The sequence below is a fragment of the Phascolarctos cinereus genome, unplaced genomic scaffold (genome assembly GCF_003287225.1).
Source record: "Phascolarctos cinereus isolate Bilbo 61053 unplaced genomic scaffold, phaCin_HiC Scaffold_3;HRSCAF=262, whole genome shotgun sequence".
NCBI lineage: Eukaryota > Metazoa > Chordata > Mammalia > Diprotodontia > Phascolarctidae > Phascolarctos > Phascolarctos cinereus.
The window spans coordinates 142,167,050-142,179,233 of record NW_027555736.1 but is presented as its reverse complement, the minus strand read 5'-3'; the positions used below and the strand labels follow the sequence as shown (position 1 = coordinate 142,179,233).

The 12,184-nt window shown below is 46.3% G+C and overlaps 1 protein-coding gene across 24 annotated transcripts in view; it reads right to left on the bottom strand.

Moving 5' to 3' along the window:
• The window catches only part of TPM1 (tropomyosin 1), a 32,707-nt gene extending 21,673 nt beyond the window's left edge, over positions 1–11,034 (bottom strand). Inside the window, exons 1-3 of one of the 24 annotated variants that reach the window (XM_078151188.1) lie at positions 10,697–11,032; positions 9,563–9,688; positions 9,226–9,351 (exon numbers count right to left, since the gene is read on the bottom strand). In XM_078151188.1, the coding sequence (XP_078007314.1) occupies positions 9,226–9,351; positions 9,563–9,688; positions 10,697–10,810 (366 nt within the window). In that variant the 5' untranslated portion in view covers positions 10,811–11,032. Of the gene's footprint in view, positions 1–4,866; positions 5,188–9,225; positions 9,352–9,562; positions 9,689–10,696 lie in introns of those variants that run through there. The other 23 variants (XM_078151187.1, XM_078151189.1, XM_020968610.2 and 20 more) reach the window with 23 other exon arrangements.
• Positions 11,035–12,184: the final 1,150 nt, after the last annotated feature.

Genomic DNA, 12,184 nt, shown 5'->3' with positions numbered 1-12,184 from the left:
GTACTTTCTCCCTTATTCCATTCCCCCACCCCCTTCCTGACTTGTAGGAACTCTGGCATTTAACTTCTGATTACTGTCACTGTCTGTCATGAATCCTTATTTCTGATGCTTTTTGTAAGGTCTGAGGTCCACTTAGCTATTTCTAAAGTTCCTTTTACCACAATACCAAAGTATTATCTCTGCCAGCAAGACACCTAGTCCTGTGCCTATCTGTTATTTAAACACAGATAGAGAAACCAAAGCAAAGACAAGTGGGTTCCTCCCAACCCAAGCAAATTATGTCCAATCATGTAAATCACCTTTAGTTGACTGGGTTAACTTCCTCCTAAACTGCCATTGAACGCTGGTGTGTGTTGATGTCGCCAGCTAAGTCTTTCACTTAGAGATACTAGTTTCTTTTATTTCAGAAGTGTTGCTGTGTATCTTCTTGTAATGAGCTACTTTGAAAAGGTGCTGCTGTATTGATTAGAATCCTACTACAGCTCTGCTATAAAGTGTGTGTGCCCAGTGTTGGGCCCTCATGGCATGCTCCAAAGCTCCCTGGTAGCAATAAAGAGTGGGCATGTATATCACTATATAAAACAGAAAGCATGACCCTACCTGGCTAGAGATTACTCCAGATCACATCTATCCTCTAAGGGAATGAGGAAGAAAATTCACCAAGACCTAGGTTTTAATTTAAGATAGGATATTTTAACTCAAGCCAATTAAAAAATAACAACTAAAAATAGGAAAAGGCATTCAATTAAAAAATATTCTAGTTATAGGCAAATATAAAAATCTACTGGTAGAAAGGCATTATTGAAACTGAAATCATTCCTCTAGCATGACTGAAGCTCTTCTATAAAGCCCTTAACTTGGGTGAGAAGGTAGAGCACAGGGTGGCCAAAGGTCGGGTCTTGTTATTTTATGTGTAGTTGCACCAGGAGAGTTTTACCCAACTTGCTGTATAAAGCACAAGTGACTTTGCAGCCAAGCAAAACGTCTGTCCTTATATGGTAAGGAAAGGGGAGAGAACATTGATGACATTAAGGGGCCCTCCCATGGATAACAGATAAACACAACCTTCCCCAACAATGCCAAAGCCTCTCTTTTATGAGACCTATTTGTCTCATAGAACAAGGCATTGTAATGCCTTTGCCCCACTTATTTATGAAAAAAGGAAATTGAGATTATACATTCCAGTTAGAACCATACTGAGAATGCAAAATGCTCTAACAAAATTCACTCTCAGATTCTCTGAGTACCAAAAATATTTACCAACTCCAGGGGGGGAAATGGCTTGGAATGTGAGTAAACTGCCTACTTCCCACGATCTAAAATAGTGAAGCAGTGTACTCTCTGGGTCACAGCATTATTAAGAAGCTATTTGACCGGACAGACCCTCACCAGAAGAATGCTATTCTGCAAGGAAGTTGTGTCTCAGCAGTGTTGGCTTGTTGTTTTTTTTAAATCTTTATTTTCACTAACCTCTAACTGAAATTTAACACTTCCTTCAACCGTTTAAAAACATTATTCTGAGGAGTATGTAGGCTTCAGGCAACTACAGAAATCCCTGACTCCAAAGAGATTAAGAACCACCGATCCAGAGTTAACCACTATGCCAAGTAAAGCTGTCTTCCTCTAACTCTTCGATGGGCTGTACATCTGGAGGGGTGGGGCGTGGAGAAACCAAGGCTCTGTGAAAGCAGAGGAGGATGAAGAAGTCACACTAGGAGTAGACCTCTTCTTTTTTTTGTCCTGAAGAATTCCATTGCAGCCAATCTCGGTTAATAATAATTTTCTGCAATGGCTCATAACTGAAGAAACATTATATATATTGCTCCCTTTGTTGCCAGAGAAACACTTGTTACCCAGAGTCTAATTAACACATAGTTGAAGATATATTGCACCTGATTACCACCAAGGAAAAACCTCCAACTGGCTACCCAAGTGCCAGTTTTTGAGACAACCAAAAATAAGGAGTGTTTGGAGGTAGATGGTCTCAGTCTCCAACCTATTCTATTCTGTTGGTCTAAGCCCTATGTTATTGGTGTGAGGAAAGCAGCACATAACATAGATCATAAATGTAGAATTGCAAAGAGCTTCCAAGTTCATCTAATCCTACTCTCTTCTTTTACACATGAGGAAACGAGGGTCCTGGGAGTCACTTACCAGTGACTTGAACAAGATCATAGAAATAATAACTGGCTGAGCTAGAATTCAAATTCTGATTGGATGACCCCTTAGTCAGTGTTCTTTCCACCATACCACATGGTAGGGTGGAAGTTCTTAACTTCTCTAACTCCCTCATTTCCTCATCTGTAAAATTAGGAGATTGGGCTAAATGACCTGAGTCATTGGATGATCTACCAGTTGTAGATATGTCATCCAAGGGAAGATCGGCTTTAGAGTCAAAGGAACTAGGTTATAATCCAGGCCCTTGGGGGCAATTCATTTCCCCTCAGAGCCTCAGTTTTCTTTATTTACAAAACAGAACGCCACCTAAAGCTTCCTTCTAGTTCTAAATCCTATGACAGTCCTGAATACAACATCTGCATAGACCAACCTTTCTTAAAAGTATACTGTATATTTTATTGATTTTAAGAAATTTAAAGCTATTTAAAAAAATACACTGATCTCTGCACACATTTTTAAAAAAATACACTTATCAGGGCAGCTAGGTGGCGAAGGGAAAAAGCTCCGGCCCTGGAGTCAGGAGGACTTGAATTCAAATCTGACCTCACACACTTGACACTTACTACCTGTGTGACCCTGGGCAAGTCACTTAACCTTGATTGCCTCACTAAAAAGCAAAAAAAAATACTTATGTGAAAAGTATGTTGGTGGTATCTACAGACAAATGGCACAGGGTGGTCATTGTGAATAAAATGCAGAAAACATGGAAAAATATAGATCAAAGTGACATAACATTTCATAAAACATACTTCTGGCATGCAAAGGTATCACTATGCTAAGGGAGCAACCACAGAAACCTCCCTTACAGTATTGTGAACTCCCTCTTTAGTGTGAAGGGGTTTCAACATCAACTGGTAATATTTGCATAAGATCAGACTTCCACCCTACATGCCAATCTGTGTTTTCAGTTTATTTTTTCTCTGCATCAAGTTTTAAAGATTTATCCATGGGATTAAGTAGGATCTTTAAAGACAAATTTATTGGCAAAATTGATAGTTCTTTCTGCACAAGGATACCTGGTATGAGACAGGAAGGAAAGGAATCCTAGAGTGCAAAGTATTAAGAAGTTTAGAGTTGTAATGCTCCAATAGGAAAAGGACCAGCTTGTGATAGGGTTTTGGGTGACTACGAGACCCAGTGAGGGATGAAAAGTTACCATTCAGATAGCTGAAAGATTTATAGTGTCTTATATTTTTAACCAAATGAAGAAAAAAACGCCTGTATGATTTCCCTTACATCAATACTTCAACAGATGCTCAATTTCATTAGTGTGGGTACTTGTTCCATATCTTAGACCATTTCATGAGTTGCTGTGGCCAAAAAAACCAAAAAAAAGATCTGTCACCTCGTGGGCATTCAACCAGCTGATGATACTCCTTAAATTCAGCAAGGCTGGTCTTCTTATGAATGCCAGGTTTGTACTTAAAGCTCTTCTGACTTGGTAGTACCTACCAGACATGGTCTTCAGAGGCATGCCCTTTGAGAACCCAGGGTAACCCAGGGTTACAGGATTTTTTTTTTTGAGAAGTAAATTCTTTCAGGCTTTCCCTATTATTAACTTTTTAATGCAAAAAAGCCTTCAAGCTGTACTTTTCTGTTAACTTGGTTCACACAAATTTCTGTTTATAGTCACAGTTATTGAAAAGGAACTTGATACCAACCACTCCTACACATACAACACAGCTGGATGTCACATTCACTTTCATCAAAATAATTTCGAAAGTACTAAAAAAATTTCCTGATCCACAAAACACACAGAACCCACAAGACGCAATCAACCTTAAGTGCCTCTAAGAAATCCTATGCATATTTGCTGTAGATGTTTGCCTTGGGAGAAAGGAATGAGGCCTGGTATTACATTGGAGTGGGTGGTGGTGGCGGGGTAAATGCACCTAATAAATGTTGGCACTCATCTGAAGTTACCCAATACATCAAGCCTCGGTAACAATGAGATATCTGTATAAGAAGGCTTCATGGGGGTGGGGGGGGGAGGAGGAAAGAAAGGGGCACAAGGAAAGCGTAAAAAGGACTGCATATGGTAATTTCCCCACCAAACACTGGGTGCTACACATCTCTAATCAACCACCACCCAGAAATATGGTTCCAAGAACTTCTGGGTCAACGGGGATGACAGGTTCAGCATCACTAGGCCTCTAACACAGCAGTCACCCTCTTAAAGACCGAAGGCCTGCTGCTTTCTTCTTTACTTCTCTCTACCCAAAAGAGGTTATCTTTCACCCCGCTCCCCATAAATACAGAAGATAGCATTAGGAAGGAGGAGGAGGAAGACTGGGGACACTGAACTGGGGTAGGAATGAAGACCACCCCTGAAAAAATGGATAGGCCCCTGGAAGAATCCTTTCTTGCCTCTTCTGCAAAAGATATTCTTTTTTCCTTTCCCCCCGTTAAGATAGGAGGAATGACGGGTGAAGGGGGGGGTGTCGGCTCCCTACTTTTAGGCCTTCTCACTCTGCTCCTTCTGACAGCAATATAAGTACGGATATGCAACGTGGGTAGAGAAGGGGACAGGAACAGGTGGGGGTCCCCAGAAGCCACCCTGGGAGAGGAGGAGAGCAGCAGGACCCAGTGCAGGCAGGGGTGAAGGGCCGCACCTGGGGGCTGCGGGAGGCGGAGAGGGACGCGGGGCTGGGGGCAGGGGAGGGGAAGGGACGCGACATGCCGCCTTACAGTTTCCCTCAGTTTCCTCTCCTGGTCCAGTTCCCGCTGCAGGCTCCCCGCTCGCTCCTCTGCGGAGTCAGCCTGCTCCTGCAAGCTCCGGATCTTCCTTCTGACCGCCTCCAAAGAGCTCATACCCGCCATGGTGACCGGCAGCGCGGAAGGAGGAGGAGGAGGAGACCGGGCAGGGGCTGCACCGGGAGGACGCTCGGAGGGGCTGGCCGCGAGCCTGCGGGCACGGGCGCGGCTGCTCCACCGTCCCTCCCCGGGCTTGGCTTTGCACTGGCCTGAGCCGCCGCCGCCGCCTTCTCCGCTCCCTCTCCTTCTCTTTCTCCTTCTCCCTCTCCTCCTCCTGGCTCAGCCCCGGAAGTCCCCCCCGCCTCTCCGGGCTAGTCTGAGTAGCCGCGGTTCGCAGAGCAAACAAACCAACCGCAGGCGGGTGCGCGGAGCGCAGCAGGATGCGGGGCTGGGGGCGGGTGGAGCCTGTAGGCAGGGGCCGAGCCGGGAGGGCGCGATGCGCTGGAATACAATGCAGATATTTTCAAGACTACGCAGAGTCCCGGGGAGGGGGCGGGGGGGGGCTTCCTAAGATGCTGGGGGTGGGGTGGGAAAGGGCACCTGGACTGCCCACTTTAGCTCGAGTGTGGTCACTGGCTACACCGGTTTGTGTTTTTTTTTTTTTTGGGGGGGAGTGTTCGCTTCCCCTCCCAAATACACACCTTCTCTCCCCCCAACCCCGCCCCCCAGAAATTAAGTTTTGCTACATTCTAACCTTTCCTTCCCACCCTCGTCCAGGGTGGTGGGGGGCGGGGGAGGGGAGGGATAACGGGACCTGGCTGCGAAGAGCTGGGGCGTCCCCTCGTGGCCGTGGGTAGAAGAGCCACTTTTAAGTACATCGTCCAAGAGGATGCTAGGGCATCCGTCTTGAGGGTAAAGATGAAATGTTTAGTCAGGAAATTAAATGAAGAGCTTTCCTCCTAAAAAAGGAGGAGGATCCAGGCCAAGTCAGGTGTAGAGTTGCCTCTCCCCTCTCCCCCAGGTCTTGCAGGCCTACTTCACTTACCTTGAGGATAAATTCAGAGGATTATGGATTTAAAACTGATGAAGAACTTTGTGGCCATCTAGTTCAACCCCTCTTATTTTGGGCTTACAGCTAGTAAGGGTCAAAGTCAGCACTTGATCCCATGTCTTGCTGACTCCAAGACCTGACACACCTTAAATCTGGGGCATTTGCGGCAAGTGTTTGTCCAGGAGCAGATAACAGTAACAACGTTAAACACGGAAGCCAGGTGCTAAGGGTGAAACTTCCAGGGTATCCCTTTTCCTACTACACAGAAATACCACTTTGAAAGCAAAAACACTGGATCTGAGATCCTGATTGAAGTCCTCAATAAAAGAGGAAGGAGAGTCATTGTGTTCTAATGGATAGAGAGCTGTTTTGACACACACTGGCTGTTTTGACCCTTGAGCAACTCTTTAAGACTATACACTGTAGAGAAAGTGCTACTCTTCATTGGTAGTTCCCTTATTCAATGAAATCACACATCCAATCCTAATCCTAACCTATCTGTAAGATGAATAGTACTAGAGACACTCACCCCAGAGACCTGGTAAGAAAAAAGAGCTGAAAGTGAATATATTTCAGGTTATACAATGATACATTACAGGCTTTCTGTTTTTCTATATGGGAGGGGGACATTGAATTCCCAAGCTTCCCTCCTTTAAAAAAGTCTGTTTTAGGAGAAGGGCAGTGTGGTAATGAAAGGGAAAGAAAAATTTTTGGGGAAAAAAGCTAACAAAAAATTACGAGTGGAGTAGAGTGGAGCACTGGGTGATGGAGAGGGGAAGACACAACTCCACCACTTTCCTAAATCATTTGCAGCAAAACTTCTGGAGAGATTCTGCAGACCTGACAAAGGAAACAGGGCTGGGGAACTTCACACCATGTAGGCCTCATTTCTCACTTTGTTCCACACCATTCATCAGCTCTGTTTGTAAAGCCTCCAGCTCCTCCCCTAAACTCACACAGAATACTCTGACCTCCTTCATTGTGAACTTTTTGGGCCATTGGGGGATGGAAGGGGGGGGTCTAGGTAATACTGAGGAGAAGAAAAGGCACCCTTTAAAGATTTTTAAGTGATGTATGTCACTTAAATAGTTCATTTTTTCTCTAAGAGTATTTATCTTCTTCCTCTAAGTCTTAAGATGATTTTCTCTGGTGGTAAATCACTTTAAATTTAACTCTACTCTAATTAGCTTGGTAATATTGTTTAAATCACTTAACCTCTCTCACTCTTAGTATACCCATCTGTAAATGGGAATAATATTGTATTGTTGAGAGGAAAAACTGAGATAATATATGTGTGATTGTACAATATGGGCTTCAGTCTCATCTGTAAAATGGGAAAGGGGGGGTTGAGGTATTAAACTGGGTGATTTTTCAAGGTCCCTTCCACAGTTCTATCATTCTATCATTTGTTGCCAAACTATTTTAATTCCCCTCCCCATTTAGCTTACAAACAACACTAAAAGATTTAGGGATATAAATCAATATACTTTAACAGTTTCTCTTGGGATAAAATAAGATTTAAAGGAGTCTCAGGAGCCATCCCTGTGTCTTTTCCCTTCTTGTCCTCTTCCCCCACTCCCCAGCTGACTTCAAATATCATCTGCTCCACTCCTGCCCCACCCCATTCCACAGCTCCTTTAAATGAGGCTTTTTAATAAAGGGGCATGGCAGTCAGCACACTGCAGTTACAACAATTATCTTTTTTCCTCTTAAGAGCTCAAGTAGCATTTTTCTCCCTCTCCTGCCTTCACTCTCGCTGAGCTGTTTCCAAATACTCCACATTCTTTTCCTTATAAGGAATATCTCCCCTTGATCTATCAGCGGCTCTTTTGAACAAGCTAAATAAACGGTCCTTCTGGAGAATTTGGGGGTAGACATGCTTCCATCCCTTTAGCCATATACAGAGAAAGACATCTGATCCGAATTACATACATACAGTCACAGAGACATACTTTTTCAGGTTCTCTTTCTAAAATTGAATAGTATAAAGCTATGATTCAGCTGGGACAGTCAGCCCCCTCCTCCCCCAAGAACCTCAATTTCATAACTGAGAACTTTGCTTTTGTCCAAGAAGGATTTCCCCTTTGCAAAAGCATAGCCCTAGAGTTAAAAAAAATATAGAGACTTTTCATTTTAGAGCAATCTTTAGCTCTGATTTACCATGATGGACCATCTTATATTTGTGTTCTCTGGCACACAAAAATCTGCTTTTGTAGTCAACAGTCAACTTAGAATAGCACTTTTCCACAATCATAAATACAGGAAATTATGATTAACATCCTAAGTACTTTCTTATTAACCCACAATCTAAAAAGTACTTCCCTAATTAGGCATCTATCTTAGGAATGAACTAAGTGAAAGCAAAATGAATCTTTTAGAAATCCAGTACTTGACTAAATTTCACAAGGAAGAAGAGGCATCACTTATGTGGAATTATAACGGATAGTGATGTCCAGAGGAATTTGAATGCAAACTTGTTTGAGCTTTAGAGACGTTGACTGTTCATTACACATAGAAGACTATGTGATGCTTGTCAGAAGGCTGACAGGTGGGGCTAGGGGGCTGGGGTAAGGAGGGAGCAGGGGGGCAGATCACACACTATACCATATAAAGCACTGAGCTATATATAACCTCCAGCTTACTTTCTGGATCTAACTCCTACAGACTGCAGACCCAAGCAAGTATCATCTTCCTAGCTGCTCCTTGGGTGGAGGACTATAGCTTTCTTAGGCTGGATCATTGGCATCAAGTGTCTCTAGGCTAGAAAGTCTAGAAGCAGACTTCCTAATCAAAAGCTGCAGTCATTTCAGTCTTTCCAAGGTAAAGCACTGGCCTTAGGCATTCTCAGGCCTGCATTTCAAAGATCTGTGCCCTAGACCCTCAAAATAAAAGAAAGTCCAGGAAAGCACAATCTTCTGTACACAAACCCTCTCTGAGTTTGTAAACTATAATAATTTCTACCAGTAGGTCTGTAAACATCTCAGAAGCAGCCTCCAGATGTCCTGTTTTCCACTTATTCTTTCACCCTCCCCCAAAAAAGGCAGAAATAGAGAGATAAGAATGATGAAATAAAATGAACATGTGCAATAGCGAGTAGGAGGCAGCATCCAGTGAGCTATGCCAATGGTGAGGTGGGTGTGTAGATACTCGGCCAAGAGTAGGTAAAGTGTTTTTCATTTCCCCCCCCCCAAATCCAGTGGGACCCTCGAGGTGCTGGACAGCTGGGCACAGGGGGTGTGACCTGGAGCTCTGAGAGAAGGAGAGGGCAGCTGGGGGGGGAGTGGTATGTGTGTGACACTTACATCTGTCGCCTTTTTCTCCGCCAGCTCCAATTTCTCTTGGGCGTCTTTGAGGGCCTCAGAATACTTGTCCAGCTCATCCTCAGTGCCCTTCAGCTTCTTTTGCAGGGAGACCAGCTCGTCCTCCAGCTGAGAGATGGGCCGCGAGGGAGGGGGAGAGGGCCAGGGGACCAAGGGAGGGGAGTGCAGCAGGCAGCGTGATCGCGCACGGGAGGGGTGTGGGTGCACAGAAACAGAGGAAGGCCAAAGACAGAAAGAGAGGAAGAGGGACAGGGAAGGGGAGAGAGAAAGAAAGAGAGAGAGTTAGACACTTCTGCGCTGGGTGCCCGGCCTCCGGTACCTTGGCAGCGGTTTCGTCTGCGGTGAGGAGGCTGTCCTCCGCCTTATGCAGCTCCTCCAGCACCCGGTCCCGCTCATCCTCCGCCACGCGCAGCAGCTTCTCTTTAGCAGAAATGTCTTCTTCGAGCTGGGGGCGCCGGGCGCGGGGAGCGCGGTTGTGGAGGGGGAAATGTAGAGATACACAAAGACACACACACACAGGCGACAGGGTTGGCTTCAGCTCTTAGGCTGATGTGCCACTGCCCGAGATGGGGGTGGGCTGGCAGAGGTCAGCGGGACGGTGTGTGTGTGTGTGTGTGTGTGTGTGTGTGTGTGTGTGTGTGTGTGTAGACGGGACAAACTGAGGGGAGGTACAGTTTTCTGATATTTTCTATTCTCTCCCGGCTTACAGTGTCTGACCTGCGGGAGTAGGTTCACACATCTGTTCCCTCCAAGAATCCCAATTCGGGCACTGTGGTTTCCTCCCCCCAGTCCCCCAGTGGCTAGAGAATTCTCTCTCAGTCCCAACACTCCCTTCTTTCTAACCATTTGACCATTGAGCCATTCTGTACTGCTTTTCGGCTTTAGAAACAATTTCATCACCCCCCCCATCCCCACTTCTGGGGTAAAAAATAAACCAACAAGTTACGAGTACAATCCCACCAAAATCCAACTACCTCTTCCCAGCTTAATAGCTTAAGTTCAGTAGAACTTTTAAAAGTATAGATCCCTACTTTCTTCTCGTCCCAACACCCCCTCTCCCATGGATTGGTTCACCCCTACACCATCCCCTAGTGCCTCAGTTTAAAATAAAAAGGTGTTTCCAAGGCAGAACATCAGTTTCCTTCAGCACTTGGACTGTTCTCCCATGACCACGAGAGTAGGAGGCAGTAGGGAAAAGGTTCAAGTAGGGAACCAAGAAGTTCACACTCAAATGTGCCGGGCTCATTTTTTGTCTCCCCATTCGAAGTCTAGCTATCCTGGCATGACTCCCAGAGATCCGAGAAGGGCGAGAGGGGCGGGATGGAGGGGCCAGGAGGACTCGGGTCCCTGAATAGGTGGGCTGTGGCAGCTTCCACCGAAGTCCCCAGGGCCGGGGCGGAGGGGAGGAGGCGATGATGGGGAGGAGGGGGGACGAAGGAGGATAACTGCAGACCTGCTTGCTGCGGTCCTCCGCCGCCTTCTTATCGGCCTCCGCCTGCTCAGCCCGGTCCAAGGCATTCTCCTTGTCCAGCTTCAGCATCTGCATCTTCTTCTTGATGGCATCCATGGTGGCGGTGTAGTGAGGGCCTGGGGCAGGGACAGCACACGGAGAGAGCCGGAGCCGGGGACTGAGCCGGAGCTGGGTAGCCGCTGAGGAGGAGGTGCGGCAGCACCAAGGGGGCTGGGGCTGAAGGAGGAGGAGGAGGAGGACGAGGAGGAGGAGGCAGGTCTGTGCTGGGACAGGCAGCCGAGCGGAGTGGGAGCGCTGAGCCGCCAGCTGCTCTCAGATATGTACTTTCCCAAGGGGGCGACCGCATTCCTCCAGACAGCCAATACTTTTTTGGAAAAGTTTTTTTTTCCCTTCCCCCTTTTCCCTTCCCCTCCCTCCTCCCAATCCCTTCCCCTTCTCCCCTCCCCTCTCCACCCTCAGAGGCTGCTCGCCCATTCGCTACTGCCTGCCATTTGACGGTGGATATGACTATATATGGGGCCCGGAGGAGCAGAGGCGGCGGGGCTTTGGTTTGTGTGCCTGTTTCTAAACCTGCGCTCGCCCGAGCCAAGGGACAAGGGACCCAGGAGAGAGGATCCTGGGCTTCCTTGCCCCTGGCACTGGGGAGGAGCTTGAGTGCGAATCCTGATGAAGTCCTATCCGATCGAACTCTTGTGGGCAGCCATTCTCCCTAGCGTCCCTCCTCCCCAACAGTTTTTTCTCTGGCTGGAGAAACTGGGGCGAATTAGAAAAAGGGTTCGGAGTGAGAAAAGAAATTAGGAATTGCTGAGTTTAGGCACTAGGCGTACACACTGCACACCCAATTTTCCAGTCCTGACTGTTCAATTGGGGATGCTGGCATTCCTTTCTCCCAAACTCAAAGCCTCGGGTCTGGGGGCTTTTTGGTCTGCTTGGTATTGCACAGGGAATGTCAAATTGTGCCGTCCCGTCTCTTCCCCACCCCCAACCCTGAGCGTTAAGAGCATTTTTGAGTTCCCTAAAACTTGTTTCCCTCTCCCTCTTTATATCCTCAGAGAAAATGGTACTCTGTAACCGCAGCTAGGAGGGATTGCAGCCTGTCTTTTTGCTGAGCTTCAAACCCAAATGATGTTTGGAAACCCAAAGGTTAGGAGCTTATGATCCGACTTGCCTAATTTTGCAAGCAAGCAAGAGGAAGGAAGTGGCATATGAATATAGGAGCGTAATTTAAGAAATCAGCATCTTTCCTTGTTAGGCATCCAGGAGCCACTTGGCTTAAAAGATGGGATAAATGTAATCCAAGATAACTCATTTTACTCACAAGGTATAACATGGAGAAGGGTAATATAGCAGCCTGCACAGTGAGATCCGTGTCAAAGCAGAGCAATGTTATTAGTAAGCATGGGTATTTCCCCCTCTTCATTCATTCTTGCTAACTCTATTCCCCCAAGGGGAATGAGTCCAGTTCTTTTC